The sequence below is a fragment of the Candoia aspera genome, chromosome 1, assembly GCF_035149785.1.
Source record: "Candoia aspera isolate rCanAsp1 chromosome 1, rCanAsp1.hap2, whole genome shotgun sequence".
NCBI classification, from domain to species: Eukaryota; Metazoa; Chordata; class Lepidosauria; order Squamata; family Boidae; genus Candoia; species Candoia aspera.
The window spans coordinates 200,860,196-200,886,919 of NC_086153.1; the positions used below are offsets into that span (position 1 = coordinate 200,860,196).

The following is a 26,724-nucleotide window of genomic DNA, read 5'->3' on the forward strand; positions in this document are numbered from 1 at the left end:
TCAGCTTTTTTCTACCAACGCTGTACCTGCCCTGCAATAAACCAGAGCCTGATTCGCAAACCAGTGTCTGAATGTTATTCAGGGGGAGGCAGCGCATGACATAAAGCTGAGAGTCATAAACTCAGCCTCGCCGAGCCCCACCGGACGACAACGAGCCGCGGGAGGAGTAGACGGCGAGAAGACCAGCAAGATGAGGCCGGAACGGCGCGGGCAAGGAGGGCGAGCCGCGCGGCAAGAGACAGAGGAGGACCGACCAAGGCCAGAGGCACCGCGGACTCCCGGAGCCATGGACGCCCACCCCACCCGACCCGAGCCTCAGCTCCAACCCCAAGGGGAGATGGCGACGGAGGCAACCCGACTGCGGGAGGGAGCAGCACGACTTCCGAAACCAGCGGAGGACCCCGCGCCCCACATCGCACCCCAGCAACGGGCGTGGAGCGACAGCCCCACGGCGCTCAACACGGAGGAGGACGACGGAGACACCCATCAGACGGCGGAGGAAGCGGACCCGCGGCAGAGGGACGATGAACCCCGCCGGCAACCCACCCCCGAGGACGCGCCAACGGAACCGGCCCCAGCGGCGGCGCGGGCTGTGGACGAGGAGGCACGAGCTGAACTCGCGGCCATGCGGGCTCAGCTGACGGAACTCCGGACCATGCTCCAGGCGCTTATGCCCCCCGCGCCACCCAACGACGTCCCCGCACAAGCCCACACCCCGAGCGAAGCATCGAACCCACACGGGCCAGCGGAGGGCCAGCAGACGGCACAGGCGGCCGACACCACACCCCGAGAAGCGAGAGGCGGGGCCGCACAAAACGCCCGGGCCCCAAAGGACTTCCCCATCTTCTTCGATGGGACCCCCACAAAACTCTCGTTTTTTGTGACCAACGCTAGGGAGTTCATGGGGAGGCACGGACACTCCTATGACTCCGAGGCCGACAAGATCGCCGCCGTGGCGATCAAACTCCAAGACAGGGCGGCGGACTGGTACGTCCAACTGTACGAGTCCAGCTCCCCCGCCCTCGCCACCTTCCCTGCTTTCATCAAAGAGATGAAAGACTACTTCGAAGACCCCCTAGCCAAAGTGCGGGCGAAAAGCGCACTCCAAAGACTTAAACAGGGCACCCGCACGGTCCCTGACTACGCCCTGGAGTTCAAAGCCCTCGCGGGGAAGGTCAGCGACTGGTCCGAGACCACTCTGCTGGAAATCTTCAAAAGGGGGCTCAACTGCGACGTTCTCCAATGGGCCCTCTACCGCGACGACCCAGAAACGTTACACGGGTGGATCCACCTCGCGGGGAAAGCCGAACACGCGCACCGCACCTTCCTCATGACAACCACGGAAGACACAAACGATGCCGGGAAAAAGGTACCCGCACCACACGGGGGGATGGCCGGCCCCATATACCCAAAAAAGAAGTTCAACCGGGAGCCCTGCGGGAGGTGTGGCAAATTAGGGCACAAGACGGCGGATTGCTTCGCCAACCGACCGCCGACCAGCGCGCCCAAGCCCACCCCGAAAATTAGCCCCAAACCACCCAACCCGGGGCCGCCGCCTCACCGCCGAATGACCGTGGCCACAGCGACACCGAAAGAGAGCTGGGACGCTTACTGGGGGGAAGAGGACAATACCGACCCCGACCAGCCGGCGGGAAATGCTCCCCGCCTGCTCTGAGACGCGTGGCGAGGCAGGCGGTGGGACAGCAACGCGGACCACCTCAACGAAACGACAAAAGCTCCGTAATATTGGCAGCAATTCAACTCTCTACCGGCAACGGAGCCACCACGGCCGCGGCACTAGTGGACTCGGGGTGCTCAAAAAACCTCATCCACCCCGACCTAGTCGCCAAACTCGACCTCCGCTGCTTCCCCCTCCCCACGCCGCTGGCATTCCACCAGCTGGACGGCTCTACAGCGGGAGGAAAACCAGCCACGCTACAAACCGAGCCAGTCACCCTGCAAATGGGCACTCACACCGAGCGCACATCGTTCGTAGTCACGCACATCGGACGGCCCATTGCAGTCCTGGGGATGCCATGGCTCGCGAAAAACAACCCGCGGATCAACTGGGCGACCCGCACCTTCACATTCGGCGACGGCGAGTATCGAGCACCAGTACCAGCTGGCAAAAGCAACCCCACGGTAGGACGAGCGGAGGCGACCACACAAGACAACGCCGCTACCACAGCAGACCTACCAGAACAATACGCCGACTTCTCCGAGGTCTTCGGAGAGGCAGAGGCGGACCAACTACCCCCCCACCGCAAGACGGATTGCCGGATCGACCTACTGCCCGACGTCCCCTTACCTAGACCAAAGATCTATTCGATGACCCCGAAGGAGATGGCAACCCTACGGCTCTGTACCGACTACCGGGGCCTAAACGCGGCTTCCCTGTCCAACAAATATCCCTTACCCCTGGTGAAGGACATGCTCGCCCACCTGTCCACGGGCAAAGTCTTTTCCAAATTGGACCTTCGCGAGGCGTACTATCGCATCCGAATCAGGGAGGGGGACGAATGGAAGACGGCGTTTAACTGCCCCCTAGGCGCTTTCCAGTACAAGGTACTGCCCTTCGGACTCGCGGGGGCCCCTGGGGTGTTCATGCAGCTCATCAATGAGGTACTGCATGAACATCTGTTTAAAGGGGTCCTGGTCTACATCGACGACGTCCTTATTTACACAAAAACACACGAGGAACACGTAACCTTAGTCAGGCAAGTCCTCGACAAGCTCAGAAGGGCGCAGCTCTATGCGAAGCCTACAAAGTGCGAGTTTCACAAAGAGCGCCTAGACTATTTGGGGTATCGAATCTCCGGGGACGGCATCGAAATGGACCCCGCAAAAGTCGAAGCGGTGCTAAACTGGGAGCGGCCCCGCAACAGACGGCAACTACAGAGCTTCCTGGGATTCGCGAACTTCTACAGGTCATTCGCCCGGGGGTTCGCTGAGATAGCCCTCCCCTTAACGGACCTCCTCAAAACCAAAGGGGTGGGGGACACCCGACGCGCCAAGAACCCAGGCACAGTGCTGAATTGGACTCCCGCGTGCCAGACCGCATTCGACAAGCTGAAAGCGCTGTTCACTACGGAGCCAATCCTCGCGCACCCGGACCCAGAACGGCCGTTCGTGGTCCAAGCCGACGCCTCAGACTTCTCCCTGGGAGCCATCCTACTACAGAAAGACTCCACGGGGCTCCTGAAACCATGCGCCTACCTGTCAAGGAAGTTCTCCGAGACAGAGAGGCAATGGCACGTCTGGGAGAAAGAAGCCTTCGCGGTGAAATCGGCACTAGAGACATGGCGACACCTACTCGAGGGAGCCACCCAACCATTCGAGGTCTGGACGGACCACCGGAACCTCGAGGCCCTACGAACGCCTAGACGCCTTAGCCCAAAACAGGTCCGATGGGCCCAATTCTTCAGCCGCTTTGATTTCCAGCTGAAGTTCATGCCGGGCAAGAAGAACTTCCTGGCCGACGCCCTCTCCCGACTGCCCCAAGACGAAGAGCCCGCCCCAGACACCATTGGGACGGTCCTATCCGCCTCGCAACTGGGGATGGCCGTGACCACCCGAAGCGGCGCACGGAGGCAGCTCGACGCTACGGCGCAGCCGACGGCGGGACAACCGGCGACGGAAAGAAGCCAACCGCAACTACCAGGGGGAATGCGCACGGACCTCGCCGCCGCCCTCAAAACCGACCCCTGGTTCCTGGCGAACCCCGACAAGGTAACGATGGCGCAAGACCTGGCATGGGGGGAAGGCAGAATCTACGTCCCGGACTCGCAACGCCAGGCGATCTTGCATAGGTCACACGACGCCAAGCAAGCGGGACACTTTGGGTTCCTCAAGACCCTACACCTAACACGGCGCCAATTCTGGTGGCCCGCGCTCAGGCGAGACGTAAAAACCTACGTGGCGTCCTGCCCAACGTGCGCTAGGGCCAAACGGGCACCAGGCAAACCCGCGGGGCTATTGCAACGGGTGGCAGAACCCTCCCGCCCATGGGAGGAAATCTCTATGGATTTTATAGTGGACCTCCCACCCAGCCAGAAGAAAACGGCCATTTGGGTGGTGAAGGACTACTTCTCAAAGCAGGCCCACTTCATCCCCTGCACGTCGGTCCCATCCTCACAACAACTAGCCAAACTCTTCCTCATCCACGTGTACAGGCTACACGGATGTCCCGCACGTGTGGTGACCGACAGGGGCACACAGTTCACCTCCAAATTCTGGCGGGCCTTCCTGAAGCTGACGGGGACCCAACAGGCCCTATCTACGGCTTGGCATCCGCAGACGGACGGAGCCACTGAGGTTCTTAATGCCACCTTAGAGCAATTTATACGATCATATACGAACTACCACCAAGACGACTGGGCTGAACTGCTCCCGTTCGCCGAAGTCGCATACAACAACGCCGTCCACACGAGCACGGGGAAAACTCCGTTCGAAGTAGTCTCGGGGCGCGACTTCGTCCCCATACCGGAGCTACCTCAACCCCCGGAACCACAGGTGGACGCCAGCGACTGGGGATGGAAGATCGCGGAAGCATGGCCAGTAATCACGGCGGCGCTGAAGGAGGCACAGGCTGCTTACAAAGAGCAGGCCGACAAGCACCGGCACCAACAACCGACGTTCCAGGCGGGGGATATGGCCTATCTATCCACCAAGTTCCTAAAGTCAACCCAACCCTCGAAAAAACTGGGGCCTAAGTACATCGGGCCGTTCCGAGTCACGCAAATAGTGAACCCGGTAGCAATACGCCTGGACCTGCCACACAACCTCCGGAGGCTCCACCCGGTGTTCCACACCAGCCTCCTAAAACCGGCAACCACCTCCCGATGGCACCCAAGCACGCCACAGCCCGCACCGCTTATGATCGACGGGCAACACCACTTCGAGATAAGGGACATCCTCGACTCCCGCAAGCAACGAGGAACTCTACACTATCTGGTCAGGTGGAAACACTTCCCCCACCCGGAATGGGTGGCGGAGCACAACGTTAACGCGCCTGACCTGACCAGAGCATTTCACCGGGCATACCCCGACAAACCGCAACCAAGGTCAGCAAAACCAAACCCCCCCCCCGCAGGCCTCCCCCCGCCTCCCGTGCCCCAAGGGAAAGGGCCCCCCCCAAGCCCGCGACTTGGGTGGACCTTCCCCCCCCCGGGACTCACTCCCCCCGCCCCGGGCCCACGGGGTGGTGACAAACGATCGCCAGCACCCTCCCCCCGCCCCCCGGCCGCGGGGGAGTGGCAAGCAAGTCAACAGGGCAACCTGGGGGCAACGCCCAGGAGACACAACAAAGGCGACGCACTCTAAATAAGAAAAGAAGGGCCCTGCCTGGAGCTGAGAAGCACCCGACCAGCCACGCCTCTCGCCTCGCCGAACTGAGCCAAACAAACAGGGTGTGGTTGGAGCATGCGCACGCCAGGTCAGAACCCGAGCATGCGCACCATGGACACACCCTGGGAAGGCACGTGGTAGAGGGAGGAGCAAAGGGAGGGGCGACAACTACTCCGGCGGGAACTTTGAAAAAAAAAAAAAAAATGTGGCGTTTTGACAGCTCCACGGGGAAAACCCAGAAACCCGGGGGAGAACACTATTCGGAAAGGGGGCAGTATGTCATGAGTGCCGTTGAGCTAAAGTCATCAGCGCAATGGCACTCATGACAATGACAAGGAAATAGGTGAAGGGGTACAAGTTAAGTAGCCATCAACCTACAACGACTAACGGCCAACAAACAATAGCCAAATGAATCACGGAGCCACCCAAACCATCAGCGGCAATACAACGGGGATCGCCCAGCTGAAAGCAATCAGCAGAAGAATGGAAACCTGATGATGGGCGATCCCGGAAACCCTCACCCACCGGCAGGGCAACGCATGGGTCAAAGGGGGGTGACGTGACCGTGAGCGAGGGGGCGCTGACCGGCGCGGGGTATTTAAACCCCGCACCGGCGCGCTCCTGTCACTCTCAGCTTTTTTCTACCAACGCTGTACCTGCCCTGCAATAAACCAGAGCCTGATTCGCAAACCAGTGTCTGAATGTTATTCAGGGGGAGGCAGCGCATGACAATAGAATGCATGCCCTTGGAAAAGCTGAGAGTGAGTGGAGCCCGCGCCAGTCAGCGCTCCACCCCTCCTTATTCCGAGTGTGCCCTGAGCCCCGTTGGTTCCATTGCCATTAGGTGAGGGGCCGTGGAGCCCCTCCTGTGCCTCGGGTGTCTCCTTGACTGTTTTTCCCGGCCGGTGATGGGTCATTGCCGGGCGATCAGGTTCGTAATCTTTCTGACAGCTCGGGCGTGCCTCGTGGTCGGGTTTTGTCAATTACCTTCTTTGCAACATTGTATCTCTTCCTTCCACGCCTCCGGCTAGAGTCGATACTTTGTTGCCAGCACCTGTTGCTCTCTTTTGTTAGCTAGTTGCCTTCTCCCTTAATCCGCCCGGTACCCATTTCCTTGTATTGTTATGTGAGCCATTGCGATGCCACAAGCATCGCAACGGTGATCATGACACCTTCTGTATGAGCCCCTCTACCTTGTCATCTTCCCACCTGGTGCATCTGCTGGTAGGCGGGAGGGAGGGAGGGAGGGAGGGAGGAAGGCAGGAAGGAAGGAAGGAAGACCATTTTACCTTTCTTCCAGTCACTTGGGCTAGAGTCGTTGTATACAAGTTGGTTGGTTGAGAAGTTTAATAAATAAATAAATAAATAAAAATAAGGAAATTGGCAGAACTCTTGTCAGGTGTCTGTGTGTGTCTGTGTGTGTGTCTGTCTCTGTGTTCATGTGCTTTAAATCCAAAGGGAGAAAAAACAGTTCATAGGTGGAGGTCTCCTTAGAAGGGGACAGTCCAGGAACCCAGGACAAAGTGATCAGGTAGGACAGTGAACACCAGAGGAAAGCATTCCTGACACACTGCACAGCAGCCAGTTGAGATGGAAGTACTGTCCGTAATGAAATGAAAAGTAGTAAGCAAACTGGAAAGTCAGAGAATACTAAGTTGGATGTGTAGCAGGAGAAGATAGGTGGAGGTTGCCATCCTGGTGGGCTGGGGTGGGTATATTCCTGCCCTCAAGAAATGGTCCATCCTCTGCTTAGGGTAGCCAAATTGTGCAGGTCAGCCCTTTGACCCCCAGGGGTCTCAGGCTGAATGAACCAAACAGAAAGCCAGACACTTCAGAAAGCAGATGAGTGGCAGCGAAGGGTGGCAGAGAGAGCCTGCCCTGCCCCTCCTGTGAGAGTCCATTATCCTCTGGTACAATGGTAGATTTATTAATTTGCTCAGTTTATATCAATTCTCACCCCCCCTCCAAACAAAAACCCCTCAGAAAAGTGAATCCTGGTCCTTTAAAGACCTGCTATGGAGATGAGCAGGGCCAAACACAATTCCCAAGGCACTGTATTTTAGAGCTGAGAAGTATCATAGGAAAAGCCTTTCCTCCACAATTTGATATGAGTCCCTGAAATTCAACCTCCCAGAAATCTCTCCTGCATATTTTATACTCAGAAAGTTTGTAACCCCCCTCAGTTTCAACTGAGCCCAAAATATAGAAGGTCTGTCAATGGAAACCAACTAGTGAGATCATTCAACCCAACCTGAGCATGTGCTCTAGGAGTCCATGGCCAGTGCTGGATGTCCTGAGAACTCTGTTGGGGTTCAACTGAACTGCCAGTTTGCTTAGATTCTGTCCATGGCATTGGGCAGTGGAGAAGGCCAGGATCTTCTTTCCCTTGGCTGGGCCAGCAAATGTCCTTGACAAGCTCTGATGAAGTGGCTTGATCCTTCCCCTATGACTCTTTTAACAGCAGCCAACCATTATTTTTATTCTCTAAGAAAACTTAAGGAGTTTCTTTGGGGCCAGAGGTATTATTGGAAATAAAACTGATGTTGGAGGCAGTGTACCACCTTTCCATGTTTTAAAACATTAGGTCTGCGGGGGGCAGGGGGGTGTTTAAATGTGGAAATCAAGTAGGGCAGGTACCATGGTAGGTGAGCCCATTAGCACCTAGATCCTATATAGGAGATCCCCCCAAATAGAATTTAAAAATAAAACTAGCTAAAACCAGTAAAATAATAAAACATCTAAGATAACAATGACCTTAAGTAGTGCATCAGTAGGAGCACAAATAACACCAGAGAAATGATCAGGCTCAATCAGTTACTAAGGTAAATTTTAAAAAGCGTTCAACTTTTATTAGTGGATGTGGGTGGGAGGTGTTGAAACAGAAAGGCCCTTCTATGTGGTTGATGCCAAGAGGGTGGGTGAATGTGCTACTTCTAGATTATTCTTCACCCAACTGTTTCCAGATTGGAGTTAGACACTGATATGTGAAGATAAGATAGAACTGCTGGCAAAGAAGATACGAGAAACCGAATATGTAAATACCTGAGGCAATTAAAGACATTTCACTTTGTGCTGAGAGTGAAGGCACCAGGCAAGCCTCCGCAAGGAGCAAATTTTAGAGATGGTCTGTGTGTGGATGTGTGAAGATATGTTGATGGGAAACGTATCAGAGAGGAGGACAGGAGAGTGTCCTATCTCTTCTTGCTTCTTTGTAACAACATTAATATGTATATGTCCACTAGTCAGAACTTTGGGATTTGTAATATTTTTGTCTTTGTGGTTAAAATGTGAAAAGTTCTCAGGCACCAGCAAGGTTACTATCACTACATGAATCTGAAGCTGATCTACAATCCCTGCTTGTTTACAGTGCTAACATTACTCAGGTGGGCGTATGGTCTGTTCCTCTGCATCTACAAGTTTAATATAGCAGGAGAGAGAGGAAGTGGTTTTCTATGGTGTTGCTATACACCAGCCATTGCTACAGTAACTTTGGCTTTGCAGTCTTCACACTGATGACGTGAAAACTTTCAACTGCCAGATGTTCCTTTTGAAAAAGGTCCACAAGTAAATAAGATTTGTGCTACTTGTATGGCTTCCATCTCAACAGAAGTACAGGTTGCAGAAGATCAGCATGCACCTTGCAAATCTTTGTCCTCTTTCCCTGAAAATTTACCCCTCCCTCCCAATCATTCAAGTATTATGTGTCTTTGTTTGTTTTCTCTGAGCAATGAGAAGAAAAGGAAGACGACACTTTAGAGCCAGATGGGCTAACAAGCAACTGCAAGTACATAATACTGAAACTCAAGAAGAAAGAAAATGAGGATCAGTTGGACCCTGGAGAAGAAATCAGGAAGGAAAACAACCCTGGGCAACTCTTCCCTCTCCAGCTGGTGCCCAGTAAAGCTCAAGAAATGTTCTGAGACAGAACTAAGAAAGCATTTAATATCCCTCCCTGGTCAGTGTCTGACAAGCCATAGCTAGACACCGGACTGTTCCCTGCCACTGTGGAAGGAAAGACTTCTAAAGAAGCCTTCTCTTGGTCCAGCCACTTTGGACAACTGTCAGCCCCTCTCCAGTGTACCCTTCTTAGGAAAGATTTGGGAGAAGGAAGATCCTAGATGAAATGGATTTTCTGGGCCACTTGCAGTCCATGGCAAGTTGCCAGGTAGGTTAGGGTGAGAGAGAACAGCTGACCTAAAGTCATCAGTGAGCAACTTCTGTGGCTGAGGATGAACTAGCACCTGGGTCTCCCTACTCCTAGTTGAATATCTTAGCTGCTAGACCACCCTGGCTCTCAAGAATTAAGCACTGCTACAGACCAAATCAAGTGCTTATTTGTTATGTATTAGCAGCTTGCTTGACGCCTGGTGGCTTCCTGGAAATTGCAGCTGGTACAAAATGCAGCTACCCATGTACTTGCAGGACAATCATAATGTGGCCATATGACACTGTTGCTATGGGAGTTGCATTGATTGCCTTTTTGTTTCCAGATGCAAACCAAGGTGCTGGTCATTATGTATAAAGTCCTACGTGGCTCAGGGCATAGAGACCATCTCTGATGCTTAGAGACCATCCCAAATGTTGAAGATCCAATGAGAAGGGGCATAGAGACAGGCATTCTAAGTGGCTGCTCCCCACCAGCTTATCCCAAAAGCAGGAATGTCTCCCCCTCCTCCAGAAGACTCAACTTTTCTGGAAAGCCTTTGGAGATGAATACAGGAATTAGAGCTGCATCGCCACAACTACTGTTCCTGTTACTATCTTGCAATGTTATTCTGTATCTTATGATATTATAATTCTTTTCTTGTGACTTTATTGTGTTAAGGCTTTGGAATGGCACAGCCATTACAAACCAACAAAATATTTTACAATAACTAAATATATAGACTTAGTCTTTAGTCTGCTTTTCCTATTAAAGCGCTCAGTCCCCAGCTAGTGGCTTCTGTATTTTTGTCATTCTTCCTTGTAATATTGGTTCCTTTTTCTCCTATTTATCAATTAGGATCACATTTCCTTAGCATCATCCTCCATCCCCTTTTGTATAAGGAATTTTCCCTCTCCTAATTAATTAACTAATTAAGATCTTCTTAATTTCTTCTGAAATTGCTAATATCACAATTATGCATTCGCATTATCGGGGGCGTCACTCTATTTTTTTTCCATTCTTCACTGAAACCGATTTCTACCAGGTTGCTGTTGACTTTAGGCCAGCTGCTCTCTCTCACCCTAACCTACCTGGCAACCTGCCATGGACTGCAAGTGGCCCAGAAAATCTATTTCATCTAGGATCTTCCTTCTCCCAAATCTTTCCTAAGAAGGGTACGCTGGAGAGGGGCTGACAGTTGTCCAAAGTGGCTGAACCAAGAAAAGGGTTCTTTAGATGTATTTTTAGCTGTAAAAATACTGTATAAACAACCAGACCACTAGATGGGAGCAAAGTGACACAGAAAACTCTTTACTGCCATCTACTGGTCATCAAAAAATTGTTTGCATTCCATATATGTTTAACACACAATCACACCCTGCCCACTATCCTGGAAGATGACTAATATTGTCATGAGTACTGATGGCGAGCAGGAGGGGGCCCCTATCCAGGGGGGAAAACGCATGCATAGCACTGAGGAGTTAAGCAGCCATTCAAAGAGACACAGATCAGACTTTGGGGTTTATCTGTCTGGGTTTTTCCCACGCTTCTTCAGTTTGTTAGGATTTTCTGTCTAATGTAGCAGTAATAAACACTAGAGACCTATTCCTTGTCTCAGCGTGGTTCCTGGCTGTTAGGACAAATATCATGAAATCACTAGAAAGCCATTTTTATTCCCTTGGAGCTCACCTGCAAAGAAAGATAGTAGATAAATAAAATGAAATGATGTTACCTGCTGGGCCGTTTGTTAAACAGGCAAAAGGTTTCTGTGCAGTTGCTTAGGAAACACCCATCTTCTCTTTCATAGGTTTCACTCTGCATAAGGTTCACTCTTCCATTATATTCATAAGGTTTCACTCTCTGAGGAAGAAGCAAGACTGAAAGTAATGAGGTATATACTGGGGAAATGAAAGAAAATCAAAGGGGAAGAGCAAGTGAACAGCAGTTTAAGCTTCCTTCTTTAAAGCAATCCACAAAAGTGTATGAAATCTAATGACTTATCCTACATCACCGACTTTACTTCCTTGCTGTAGATTTCAGTGGTTGCATTCTGATATTTTATTTGCCTTAATTTATTCAATTTAGGCGCCATTTGACTCGAAACAACCTTTTGCAACATTACTGGTCATAGAAGATCTCCCAGGATCTCCTTACATCTGGAAAGTGATGTGACTTGCAGTTAAAAGCCTGGATTGACAGGCTGAATTTTTGCTGAGGTTCAATTTCTAACATGAAAATAAGCATTGGAGAGGAACATGTTCACAGCAAAATGTTTAATTTGTAAATAAATATCATTATCGATAGCAATGATATTTATTAGATATCTATCTCACCTTTCCACTGTGAAGCATGTTTAACAACAGCCTCCAAGCAAACGCAACACAAATGCACATTAATAATAAAAAACACAATGAAATCATAGTGAAAATAATAAAAAAACATGAAAAATTAATGCAAACTAAACACTACCCGTAAATCTACTTCAAAACCTAAATGAAAGAGGTGCTTCTTGATGCCCTTCCTAAAATCAGAGAGGAAATTAATGTGAGGGAAGTGTGTGGATTTTGCCCCGTGTATCTGCTTCCTGCAACAAAGAAAACACACAGGTGTGTCAAAAAACTCTCTCTGGTCAGCAATGGAGAGACAGTTTGGTTCTAATGGAGGGACCAGCCACGATGATCTGCACTTCAGGAACAACACATCAGATGAAGTCATAGTCCTTTGGCTCCACTGCTGACCAGAGAGAGTTTTTTTGACACACCTGTGTGTTTTCTTTGTTGCAGGAAGCAGATGCATGGAGCAAAATCCACACACTTCCCTCACATTAATTTTAAGTGGAGATGCATCCTTTTAGCATGTGGCATACTGGTTACATGATAAGAAGTCATTTGCTGAACTGCATGCTTAATTGGTAGACAAGCTGAACAGGGTATTTATGTACATTTCCGTATGGTAGCCTGCAATTAATCAATGACATGCCACAGGATTTGGAGAATGGACCACAGCCAAGTTCCCTTCCGTCTGCCCCCTCCCCTCCCAAACCTATCTTGTTTCAAGCAGCGTTCCAAAGTGATACAAAAATGCCAAAAACTGGGGAGAGGAAAGGGGAGACATTCTGAAGAATCCCAAAAATGTTGTCCCATCTTGGTTCAAGGTGGTTTTAGTTATCTGCAGCATCGGGCAGACATGCTTCCAGCTGTTATGTGATGTTACCTGCAAAATTATTCATGATAAGATAACCAAAGGCTTTTGTTTATTAAAAAATACCTCTGAGTTAGGGTTTGAATGCATTCCTTTTGACTAAAAAGGAGCAGGTGAGGAAGAAGAACAGTTCAAGTTCTTTAATCTATAAGTTGTCCTCCCAATGCTTGCTTTCTAGGAGTGCTCCAGAGAGACACTTAATCCATAAGGATGCTCGATGAAGAAAAAATAAAGCCTATGTTCATTTTTTCATCTGCTGTTAGATTTTCACAAGCAAGCTGTCTGTCCTTTCTAGGTAATGTACATTTTGTCCTTTCTCCTGAGGCTAGGTTTTAAGCCTAGGATTTCTTGATGCCCTGGAAAGCAGGTGGTTTCTTCATCTCCTGCTTGATCTTTGGATAAAGAGGGCAACTGTGGGAATCAGCTGCTATTGACAGGCAGCTATTTAAACATGCCCTGTGAATAGTTGCAAAGGTGTTTTTATCAGCCATTGACATCCAATAATTTGCCTCCGTTTGTCTTATTAATCAGTAATGAAAACTGGTCCTTACTGGTTGATCCCAGACTTGCAGCTGGTAGAAGCATCAGGGTATTCAATGTGGTTGTGCTTTGTGGATTTGCTCCACATGCTCATTCTACTTGCTTAGAAGGCAATTTAGGCAATCTGGTTGGTTTGTTTTTTTAATAAAGTCTCCTTTGAGTCAAGCTTGACTCCAAGTGAGTCTATGGACATGTCCTTTTAGCTTTCTTGGCAACAGTATGGAAGTGGGTTGACAATGCTTTCTTCCCGCATGGTGATTTCCCAGTCTAGTCTACAGCCCTGGGATTTCCATCAAGTCTAACCTAGTTTAGCTTTTTGATATCAGCTCACATCAGCTAAGTGCTGCCACCCGCTGTTTCACTGAAAACATGCATTGTTTTTTACCAATTCCCACTAGAAAAGAAATTAGAGCATCAGAGAAGAAGGACATCTGACAGCTAATGGATATCTTTCCTTAGTTTCCAGCTGGATAATACCATTTTAATTTTAGGTCTGCAGAACAAAAGACAAATAGAACAGTGTTGCTGCAACACAGTCCTTGAAAACCTAATGGAAATGCTTATTTTTTTAAAAAAAATAATACATCCATTATTTCCTAATTTCTTACCTCTCCTTATCTACAGCTCAGATAATCATGTCGGCTCTTTCTTAATGTGCTTCCAGAAGAATATGTTCTCGCTATGCCAGAGTTTACCTTCTAAAAGCACTTCTTTTCATACCTCATGTAGCAGGGGTCATCCATCACTTGGGCTGGGCGGTAGATTGAGGGCTACAAATGTGAATACCTTAAGAACCTTCCTTGATAATGTTGTCCTAAGTCTAGATGCAGTAGGAAAGGTCAGGTATTTAATATACTATTTGATGCCCTGGGGAGGGGGGGGGAAATAGCATCATAGTAAAAGTAAAGTCTCTTTTGGGTTGAACTAAGTTTCTGGTAATGTCATACAGTTTTATTAGAAAAATGCAGAAGTGGTTTGCCATTTCCTTCTGGGATTTTTTTCTACTTCCTGATTCTCCCAGTGACTACTAATCAGGCTAGACCCTGCTTAGCTTCTGAGCCCAGATTAGGCTAATTAAATGCTGCCACTGGCTAATGCTGAAAAGAATGGCACAATTGAAACATGAAGGACTATCTTCTAACCCCCCCCCCCCCCCCATAAATCTAGACTGGAGAGAGCCATTACAAAAAACAACAACGTTCTTTCCAATCTGTGGTTGATTCCCTGGAAGAACAAGAGGGGGGCATGGACATAGCCCCAATGAATCTGAAGCAGTCGAATGAAATCTAGTAAAACTTCAGATTTTTGCTACCCCCTTATTACCCTTATTGTTATGTATAGGCTTATTGTTGTTCTCAGCAACAGACGTAAAGCTTATAGATACTCTTCTAGAACAACATGTCAGGGAAAGGCTGTGGTTCAGGAGCAGTGCAGAAGTTCTCAAGCCCAGGAGAAACACTCCTGTGTTTGGTCTGATGGTTAAGGCATCAGCTTGAAACTGGGAGACTGTGAGTTTTAGTCCTGCCTTGGGCACAAAGCCAGCTGAGTGACCTTGGGCCAGTCACTCAGTTCAGAAAGAAGGCAGTAACAAACTACTCCTGGAAAACACGTGCATAGGCGTGTCCCTGTAGTCACCAGGAGTCAGGGTAGACTTAATAGGCCATTACTTATACTTGGCTGTCTACAGAAAATTACCTACTTCCTATGTATTTGTGTATACACCGAATTGCCTGCTAACAAGGGTTCTATGCAAAGAAGTGGGACATGTGCTCTCATTTTGCATGCCGTATCAACTCCACCCCTCATTAGTAAATGGGTTCATTTGTGAGTCTTGTCTGAGAATCCCCCAGTCTTGAACATGATTCAGGGCCAAAGGAAGAACTTGTCCCAAGTGGCTTGAAGACAGGTAGATGCTGGAACCTCCCAACTGATCCTCCTGAACTATTCCCTGACGTTGTTGTTCTGAGCTGTGAACCATACCCAACCTGTCCTTTGATTTTAAGCTAACATGTTATCTCAGATGCCGAGGAGGATCCCATCCCATCATCCATGTTGAAATAAGGTTCAACTGCAATCACATTCTGTACAGTGGCTGGAAATGAGGCACTATCTAGTCTTTTACCTGAAGTAGCAAAGTAACTAGAAAAGAATGTAAGACTCCAACAAGAAGAATAGGACCTGAATTTCCATCTGCAGGTACAAAGATATAGACAGATATAGAAAGCATCCAGTTTCTTAGAAGTTGGATTTATTGAGAGCATGATCTCATCTCAATAGGGAAGCATCCCAGTGTAATGAATGAATTAATTAATTAATTAATTAATGACTTTATTGATTAGTCAAATGACCATATCAGAAATCCCAGTGTAATGGAGCTCTGGCAACCAAAGTTTTATGTCTGGTCATTGCCATTTGAATCAGATGCAATGGTACAGAGAGCAGAGTCTGATTTTAGCACAACATACCAAACAATAATGCGGTACATTTAGCTTGGGCTTAGCATGTTGTATGAACCCAGTGGTGATATTGGTAAATCATGGCTCAGTATCTGTGAATCCCAACTGTGGTTTTATATGGTAAATCATGGCCAGTAAACCATGGTTAAACAAACCATAGTTTAACACAATGTGAAAACCTCATCACCGATTGCAATCTGAGCATGGGCAGGTAGGAAGGCAGGCAATTCTTTGGGGATGTGGCTTTCAGGCACCGCCATTTCCCTGCAGTAGGGAAAGAGATCTTCTTGCATGAATGTTGTCATGTGCAAGGTCTATCACTTCATGACACATTTCATTTGCACAGACAGCTATGGCATTCATGAAGCACCCCCACTTGGCTCAATGTTTCTCAGTGATAATAATGACTGACCATCAGAGATCATATATTCAGTTCCTAGCAGAATCTCAGTGACCACCTAAGGCTTCTGGGCTTTTCTTCCATTTCCCAGAGTTGGAACTGAGCTCAGCAGGTGGACTGTGGAAGAAAAAGATGGAGAAAAATGCAACATGTAAATGTTCACTGGGAATATCATTCAACATAACAATTTTTTTTCCTATGGAGGTAGATCTATGTTTCCCCTTGCTGAATTTTATAGAATATGTTCTTCTAACGTTCCATCCTGTTTATTCTGTCACTAAAGCTCATGCGCTACAAGGCTTGTGCTGGCAGAAATGTGAAGATTCCACTTTTGATGGGGAGCAAAACAAGACAGGTAGAGGCTGCTCTTCTGGTGGGCTGGGGCAGGCTGAGGATGCTGTGTGTTTACATCCTTGACAGACAGGTAGTGGGGCATCTTGGTATCTGGGCAGGGCAAGCAAGACACGCAATTGCAATGTCTTCGGGATACATAATAATATCCACCAGAAAAGAGTCTTGCAGCACATCACTGGAGCTTGTTTGGAGACCCCTCCCTGCCCCCAAATGTTATAGGTTGTTGTATAAGATACCTATGCCAAATTGTCTCTGGAATCTGGATAGTCCAGGACTGAAGAAAGGTAGGGTGTCAGGACTGTGCTTTTGTGGTGCAGCAATGCTCTAGACCAATCTCTTTGATATTATTCACTGGGATCTGGGATGGAGGAAGGACACTTGGGTGGCATCCTTGGCCTGTAATGACAGAGGTGTTCAGGGAATCCACTGAAACATTTAATAGCTTGGAGAAATAGAATTGAAGACAGACCCTCAAGATCCATTTGGTGGTTGTGTCATTCAATGGTCACTAAACCCCATTTGTTGCCTTGGCTGAACTACCCTAAAAATGTCTCCTTTGACATCATCAGCAACAGAACTTTACTTTTTGGCCACTTTTTAAAATCCATTCATTCTTTTAAAACATTATTACCATATGTTTTTATTTTTTAACAGCAGGTTAAAAATGGGGGAGAGGGGAGGAGAGAAGAATATACTGTATCCAGAATAACAGTACCTGAAAGAAATGATGCCATCACATGCAAGTTTACCCAGTCCCCACTTTTATTCTTTCACAAACATCAAATGACTCCTTTGTCTGATCTAGAAGAGTTCAAGATTTAACCAGAATATTTAACCTATTTGGGAATGTTAAGCTGGTTATACAGCAGTCCTGTGCCTCAAGGTGGTCACTTGGTGTAGATTAAAAGGTTGGGACAATCACCACTCTTGTTTCACAGTGAGCAGACAAAGAAGCTTTATGGTAGGCGGACAAAATCTCCGCTTATTTCTGTGGGGCTGACATGCGGAAAGCTCGGCTTTGCATGCCAGCACAAAAAGCTTTGTTGCTTGTAGATTGTTTGTTTATGTAAATTGAAAATGGTGTATTTATTATGCAAGGGAAAGGCTGAGAGACAGGAGAGCTACTGATTGGCCGGCTTCTTGTGAGAAGAGCCCTGGCAAATCCAAGACACATCTGCTCTCTATTTTGGTTACAACAACTTCAAGGGAAGGGAAGCTTGTTGATTCTTCATCAGTTCTTTATTCAACAAACACACACACACAAACCCACGCAGAACAATTGGTTTGAATACTGCAATATTTATAGGATTTTTAATTGTCCCTGGATACAAATCTACAAGGAAGCAATTGGACACCACTGTAATCATGACAGAAGATATCCAGGCACCAACCAGTATGTCTGAATTTAATCGGAACACATCTTCTGAAAAACCTCAGCTCCAGGTCATTGATATTATTGATCAGCTAGCTAATTCTTCTGAGATACTTCCTTATGAAATTGCAGAGATCAATCCTGGCTCTCCATTTATAGAAGAAAATCAAGAAGGTACCAAGCATTTGGCAGAGAATTCAGCACACGAAGTTTCAGATGGTACCAAAGAACATCAAGGTAAAATGACACTGGTAAAATTTTTCTTTCTGGTGGCTTCAGAGAAAAAAATAGATAATGAATATGCATTTTGCTTTAATTTGATTCTGAAATATTATAAAGTCATTTTTTGAGAACGAATAACAGTGACCCCAGGTTACAAATGACATTAAAAAAAAATCCATTGAGCTATCAAAAAGGATGTAAACAAACAAACGAACAAACGAACTCCTTATTTTAGATAAGGTCTAGATAAAACTAACTACTTTTAATTCTCATTCATTTCAAATTCAAAAATTTTAATCATGTACTACATGTTCTTGTTGAAATGAGCCTGATTTCAAAGGGTTTTATTTTGGCTGAATTTTGCCCAAGGCTGGTAAATCCAATTAATTTTAATTGACTTTACTCATAAGACTTCAGTGTGCCATTAAAAAATCAGTTGAATTGTAAGTCAGTTCACTGAGAGTTCCAGCTGAATTGTATGGTGAAGGGATTAATAACTGCAGTTATAATCACTAATCCTTGTTTTTAGGGAAATGTCACTTTTATACTTTATATCTTTTCAAGGAAAGCCAGAGGGAAAAAATGAAGAAAAAAATTGTCTCTTTTACCAGGAATCAAGAGTCTTGGAAGAAGAATCCAGAGATGGTGAGAAGTAGGCTTAGTTTTTGGAAACTAAAAAAAAAAAATCATGGATTTTGTGAATTGCAGCATGATCTAACCCGATTTAAGAACCGTGGGTTCAGATTGATTTTAATAGGTTACTTAACATGCTTACCCTGCTCCAAATTTAAACCAAGGTCAGTTGTGCTCCATCAAAGTATGAGGATTTCACTTCAGCCTAATTTTGCTATCTAGTAGTATCTCTCAAGGTATGTTGGACTGTAACTCTTTGCAATGGCCAAGTTGGGCTGGAGATCATGGGATTAGTAATCGAACACATCTGAATGGATCCAGGCTGAGAAAGACTTTCTTATAGGAATAGATTAGAAGTCTACATTTTTTCTCCTGGGCTGGAGGCCAGACCTGGCCTTAGCTGATAGTCAGGGGAATATTCTCCAAAAGTAGTGAGTTGTGAAATAATGTAGACTTGGTCTTGGGAATGGGGAAGAATGAATGAACCATTAAGGGGGGATTTTCAGAAATGATTATTCAATGCTGAGAAAGAAGGAAGCATGAGAAAGAAGCTCAGAATAACCCCACCTTGATTTTGTTTGGTATAACATAGGGCAGAGGCGCATTCCTGGAACCTTCCATCCCTGTTTCTTGACCTTGCCTACCTGAAAGGGCTGACATTATTAACTCTTGTCTAGAATACTTCATTTATATGATAAATCCATTGAGTTACTGGATATACAATAAAAATAATACTGCTGGAAAGAAGAGGGGATGTTTAGCAGTTAATGAGAAGCTGGTCAGAACCTTAAGCCAGGCTCATAGGTAATTTAATTATTGGGTAAAATTAGATTCATGCTCTTGTAGCAAGGTGGGCATGACTCTGAGATAGACTTAGGAATAGTCAACAGTATAATATATTTGGCATGGAAAACTGGACATCTTTTCCTCCAACACAGTTGATGAAATGTCCACTATGGCTTCTCAAAGGACTTAGGAGGGATGCATGTTAGATTCCAGGCAAACTGAGGCATGGTGTTGATTGCAGGGAAGCAACTACTATGTGAATTTTAAAAGTGGAAATAGCTGCTATAGGTGTGAGAGAGTGGCAGAATCAAAGTCATGAGAAGCATTAGCCTTATCCTGTTGTTGCGGTTTCAGTTAAGATGGTCTGCCAAAGCTATGATTAACCTTGGAAGGGAATGTTCCCATAGCCTCTGTGGGATAAAGTAGCCTCTGGGATGGGAAACTACTTGTGAGGAGAGTGAGGAGGAAGAAATGGTTAACCAGCAGGTGATTTACCTCTTGTGTTTTGAAGCATATGCCCGTTGCTTTCCTGAAATTAAAGAATGTATAGTTTGGTTCATACACACAGACACTGAATATACTGAAGAAGAGGAAACAGGAGAGCTCCATTTATGTGATCAGTTATCAGTTCTGTCCTGCCCCAAAACACCAACAGGTTTTGATTGGAGAATTCCAACTAGCATTTTTGAGCTGACTTACTATAAGCAGCTATGACCAGGAACAAAATATGTAGTCCACATTTAAGATTGGTCATTTATTGGGACTAGAGGCACATTTGTATTTTTTAAGACACGTTGTAGGTACTCTCACAAAATGGATGCCATGGGGAAGGGCTTGCTTATTCACAAAATGGCTGTCATGATAATTCATAAAACACCACTCTCTCCAGGCCCCCCAAATTCTTTTTTCTACCCAGTTATCTTTGCCTTCCTTTTGGAGCAAGTGGGCATACGTTCACAAGAAGGGATGAGCTTTTTGACAATTTTCTAAGAATGCCTGCAGGTCACACGTTCCTCACCAGAAATCGGTGGCATCATTGTAAATCAAGATGATCATATAGAGGCAGATGTTTTGTTTTGCACCATGCCACTGTTTCCTGCTGATATCTGATAGGAAACAAACACACAATAATGTGTATTAAACTCATGGATGAACAAAAAGGAAAAACTCACCCTCACCAGTACGTGTGATATTCCTGCAGCTGCCAGAATCTTTTCTGGATCTGTTCTATAAGAACTGTTACCTGGACATATAGATGACAATGTTCTATCCAAGGGACCAATTACCACCCAGCAGCCTACCCAAGGACCAGGAAAAAAACCCCTGCTTAAGAGTCAAGGCTATTCTATCTTGGGGGTGGGGGGTGGGGGACACTGTTCCTTAGGACAGGCACCACAACTGAGAAGGTGTGACTCCCAAGTCCCACAAGATGATTTTTCCTAATGACATAAGAATGCCAATCCTGCCAATTCTGGTTGGGCAGGCAGAAATGATGAGACAGATGGTCTCACAAGTATCCTGGCCCCATGTCATGTAGGGCTTTATAGGTGGCAACCAGCACCTTGAATTGCACCTGAAAGCCCAGTGGGAGCCAGTGCTGCTCACAGAGCAGAGGTGTTACATGGGCATATCACTGAGTGCCCAAAACTGCCCATGCCGCAACATTCTGAACCAGCTGCAGGTTCTGATTGTTCTTCAAGGCCAGTCCCATGTAGAGCACATTACAGTAATCCAGCTGGAAGGTGACTAAGGCATGAGTTATCACAAGTAGGTCCTCTTGGTCCAGCAACAGGCACAACTGGCACACAAGATGAATATTTACAAAGGCCTTAACTAAGGCTACCACCTGTTCTTTGAGTAGAAACCATGAGTCCAGAAGGACCCCCCCCCCCCCCGCCAAGTTATTCACCAACTCTGTTTGGAGGAGTGTTATCCCATTCAGAGATAAAGATAAAAAATCACTGGACTGGGGGCAGGGGGTACTCAAAATGTACAGCCACTTGGTCTTACCAGGGTTAAACTGGAGCTTGTTCTTCTCCATCCAGATCCTTACATCCTCCAGACACTGGGACAGAACCTTGACAGCATCACTTGGTTGACCCAGGGCAGAGGTGTATACAGTGCTTGGTATCATCAGCACATTGCAACTTGACCAGTGTCAATGGATGACTTCACACAGAGGCTTCATATAGGTATTAAAGAGAAGTGAGGAGAGAGTAGAGCCTGGAGGAAGCCCACAAAGCAGGGGCCTTGAGCATGATCTCTTCCCACCAATCAATACTGAGTGGAACCAGTCCCAGAGGAAGGAGGCTGTAGTATCATGCTTCCCAATCCCAAATCCCTAAACTGATCCAGAAGTATACCATGACTGATGACATCAAAAACCACTAGAAGGTCAAGCATGCCAGGGTGGATGCTCTACATCCATCCTGCGCCAAAGGTCATCAACAAGTGCAATCAATGCTGTCTCAGTGCTGTAACCAGGTTTGAAACTTGACTGAAAATGGTCCTGATAATCCACTTCCTTCAGGGTGCTCTGGAGCTGCAAGCTAACTACATTCACAACAACTTTCCCTGAAAGACAAAGGTTGGAGACTGGACAAAATTTGTCCCATTCTGGTGGATCAAGCAGTGGCCTCTTGGGCAAAAACTCCTCCTCTTTCAAAACAGGCAGCACCACCCCTCTACAGAAAGGTATTAACCACTACATAGACCAGCCACATGACCCCTCCCAGGAGGCCTTCACCAACCAAGAAGGATATGAATCTAAAGCTCAAGTGGCTGAACTCACAGCTCTGAGGACCCTGTCCACTTCATCAAGACATACAGGTTCAAACTTTTCCCAGATAATCTGGCAAGACCACACCTCAGGCATCGCCATAGGATCTGTACAGTTAGTCCAACTCTAAGTGAATCCAAGCAACTTCACCTGACAGAAGCCTAGAATGGTCCTTGCAATGGCCCTGCAGGTATTCCCCAAATCCCTCCTTATCCAGGAGAGATTGGTCACCCTAAACAGGGTCTTGGACCAGCTCTCTGTAGATGCAATCAGAGTAGAAAAATAACGGTCAGCCCTTTGAGGTAGACCAGATTAGGAAAACAAAGTCATGCAGGCTAATACTATTTTTATTCTAAGATTATAGAATCTTGCAAGTCTGAATGCACTTCCTCCCTCCCTTCCTTTATCTTCATAAGAACTAGCTGGGTCTGGTCTGAGATGCTTCCTCAGATTACACTTTTGGCCTGGACTCAGATTTATTTAACCATTGTCTTGGTAGCGGTTCTTCCTGCTGTTCCTCAAGGTTCTTCCTTCTGTCCACTACAATAACTATGTTTTTGCACCCTTATTACCATGAGGTAATGTCTAAGGAAGGCTCTTACCTGGGCTCAGTTGGGTTCAGTCTTTGCCATCTGACAGTACTCTAAGGCATCTCCTGTGCTGCTTTGTCATGAGGAGTTCCTCTGAAAACCAGGGAACTCTCTGGGAGCCACACTCATAGAGGATCTGCTCAATTGTGATCCAATCCAAGACCACCATTTCCCACTCATTATAAACTGAGCCACTACTTCTCATGGTAAATGGGAACATGTACAAAAGTGAAAACCTACTGTAGCTTAAGACAGCGGCTGCTTGTTACAGCTCGGTTACTACAGTTGAGTTTCAACGATGCCGTCCCTAAGGCAACTTAGGGAGTGAAAAGGATGGCCTGGTCTGGGAGATGGCAAAACATTGCCTCTTTTGAAGGCACTGGCAGAGTATGGCCAAAAAGGCAAGTGAATGATTTGCTAACTGCTTCAGATGAAGCCCAGTGATGGGCAGTTCCATTGGTTGTTATACTTCTAGAGATGTAAAATGTAAGACCCTTCTAAAAAGCAAAAACACAAAAACGAAAAAACACACACAACAGCCCCCTCTCCCTAATAGCGGAATGCCATTCTAAGAGCTGCCTGGCCCCAATCTCTCTTTATCAGATACTCCCTAGAGAAAATATTAACAAGTCTGCCTACAGATCTAGAAAGCAAGAAACATACAGACTTCAAGGGGACATTTTAATGCAAGAATTCTGAGTTGACTATAAAATCCTGGAAACTGTGATAGGAATCTCCAGCCCTCTTGGATTAGTGAGGTCATGAAGGTGGAATCTCTTTGAAAGTTCGACTCTCTTCTCTCTGGGTTTTCTGAAACCTGGACTGAGCTGCCATTTATTATATAAGCCACTAACCAACTCTGCCATCTGTTGATTGTTTATGTCTAGATGTGGTCCTTTGTTTTTTTCAGCCTCTTCACCATCTCTCCATTAAGGGAAGATAGGATCACCACCTTAATCTCATAGCTGAAACTAGCAGGATATTGGCATTAAATATCTTCACTGTTCTGCTTATCCCAAAGTGATTGTAGTTCTTTCTAAGCATAGATTTCTCCAAAATTATCAGGTGTATAGTACGTTCTTGCACATAGATTATATCCTACTGAATGAAAAAAACTTTTAATACTACTTCTTCCCCATGGACATTAATGCACAAGGCTTGTGCAAATGCCATTTTACAAATCAGGTTGAATTAACTTTGTTCAGTGAAGGCTTTTGCTTGCACAGGGCTTGCTAAGTGTCTGATTTCACAGCCTTCACACTGCATTAGTGCCCATGATTCACATTTCACATCACTAGACTTGGCAAATCATTCCATTCATTTAGAGCCACTTTAATGGTGTGTCAGAAGCCATACTTATCCAGTGGCACAAAGGGGCACAAGAAGATGCAATTTCTGTCTGTTTTGCAGCACTGACATATATACACTGAACTTTTACAAAGTGACTCTAGGTGAACACCTCCAGCAAATCTTCAACTCAATTATCTTCAAACCTATATTTTTGTGAGAATCACACCCAGATGTTAGTGTTTGCTGGGTCAGTAATAAGGGAATAAAACACAAAGCCTTTTTCTGGTTCCTGAGAAAATCTCCCATTGACTCCCTCCCTCCCCACCTACAAAGAATCAAACAAAAAATAATGAAAGAGTGGAGATAAAAGGCTTAGATAACTGTGGATGAATTACTATATTGCCGGGACAAGAAGATATCAATGTTTACACAAGATTTAGTACTGACTGACCAACTATAATTGCAAGCTACAGTATAAGAAAAAAAAAAAGAGGGCCACTTTTGAACAGACAGATATACAGATATACAGATATATACATATACATAATCCGCACTGTTAAAAGATTTTGTATGTTACTCGGTAAATTTGTCAGGGTGGCTGAGAAAATGAAATGGTTATATGTTACTGATAAGGCATCTATTACTACAGAAGTTATTATCTGCTTCTGAGAAATCATTGTCTTTATTATGCCCCACTTGGTTTTTTAGGTATGTCTTATTAATATTTCTTTGGTGTTTGTTGTTAAAAATTCCCTTCCTCAGGGTCTCAGTTCTAGACATTTCTGAACAGGTTGATGGTGATGGTGGCTGCAGGTTATCTCTAGAATATGCACATACATGAACACAAAGACGTAGTGCAGGACATTGGCTGCTGTTTTAGAGACCCATGTTTACACCTGTTGAGTATGTGGTTCCTAACATGGTCCAAGACCAGCCATCCCCAACTTGGGGTCCTCCAGATGCATTAGATTTCAGGGCTCATCATCCCCACTGACATGAGTACTGATTATATTTTTTGGAAATAATGAAAGTTGTCATCCAACACACCTGGAGGACATCAAGTTGAGGACAGCTGCCAAAATCCATCATGTGTTTCTTACATGTAAATATTTGAAAATAAGAAGATTGAGAACACTGCTACCTTGGTGATAACGTAAGGCAGACAGAGGCAGATTAGCACAATGCATTAAAGCATAGGTAGAAAAGCGCTTGTCACAGTGTGCCCAAAGAGCAAGGCAAATAGCTTGAGAAAGACGTGTATCTCTAACTCAGAGCCACCATCATTGTGGAAGGAAAGGAATCCCTGAATGGTTTGTTGGACCTTTAATTTAAACTCTAATATATAGTCTATGGATCATGGCTAACCTAAAAAACAAAACTTTAGTGGATACACTAGGCAGGAAGCTAATCAAGGATGTGATTGTCTCCAACAGACATGGGAAACATAAGGCTAGTCCACCAATTCAATTGTACAACCAGAACAGCCAGTTTGGTATAGTGGTTAAGGTGCTAGATTAGGAATGGAGACACCAAGTTAGAGTCCTGGTTTAGGAATGAAAGCCAGGTGGATGATCTCGGGCCAATCACTCTTTCTCAGCCCTAGGAAGCAGGCAAGGATGAACCACTTCTGAAAACGCTGCCTAGGTAACCACATGGACCTGTTCAGGCAGTTGTCAGGAGTCAAGGCTGACTGAAGGTGGGGGGAAAAAAAGGTACACCAAAAATTAATAGTGCAGGTTAGTGATGATCCTGAAGTCCCTTACTAGGAGCAAGTCTTAGCAAACTCATGGGTTGAGATAGACAAACTTGCACTTTCTGCTTGCTAGCATGTTGCTATATTGTGAGCATTGTTATTTGTTACAGGGCTTCATGAGAAAACTCCTCCTTTAAGTACCAAAGAATTTCAGGGGGAAGAAAATGTCACGTCCAAGCTTCAGGATGAAAATATCTATAGCCCTACGGAAACAGATGAGGACCAGGGAAAGATACAGTTGAATGAGGCCAGGGAGCAAATTAAAGAAGAAACACTGTTAAAAGACAATGAGAGCACAACAGAAGAAGATTGGGATGGTGCAGAAGATGAAACCCAAAAGGAAAACAATGTGGATTCTCATAAAGAAACTCAAGAAAACAATAATACCCAATGCCTTCCTACCAGTCCCAGCTGCACCTCTCAGACTGAGAAATGTGACGAGCCACCAGGTGCCCTGAAAAAAAATGATATCTCCCGGCACAGTTATTCTCGTTACAACACAATATCTTATCGGAAGATCCGGAAAGGAAACACTAAACAGAGAATCGATGAATTTGAGTCCATGATGCATTCATAAACTGAGGCAGAGAATCTAATAGGCTTGCTAGGATACTTCTCTTCCTTCTATCTCAACTCCAGATGTTTCTCCATCTGCAATATCAAGTTATTAAAATGTCTTTGGTGGCTTCACTCCAACTAAATGTAGTAGTCATGACTAATGGTGCAACAACAGTCTCCCTTGCCACTTGGGTGTTAGCCACATCGAGCCCATGAAGGTTTACTTCTAAATAAATATATACATAGGATCAGGTGGCATGATTGCAATCTTATGCACACTTAACTGGAAGAAGTCCTACT

The 26,724-nt window shown here is 46.2% G+C and overlaps 1 protein-coding gene across 1 annotated transcript; it reads left to right on the forward strand.

Annotated features, from left to right (window-relative positions):
- The first annotated feature begins 17,806 nt into the window (after positions 1-17,806).
- ERMN (ermin) lies at positions 17,807-26,443 on the forward strand. The gene is made up of 2 exons (XM_063307155.1): positions 17,807-18,050; positions 25,977-26,443. Exons 1-2 carry the CDS (start codon positions 17,807-17,809, stop codon positions 26,441-26,443), a joined length of 711 nt encoding a protein of 236 aa, XP_063163225.1.
- Positions 26,444-26,724: the final 281 nt, after the last annotated feature.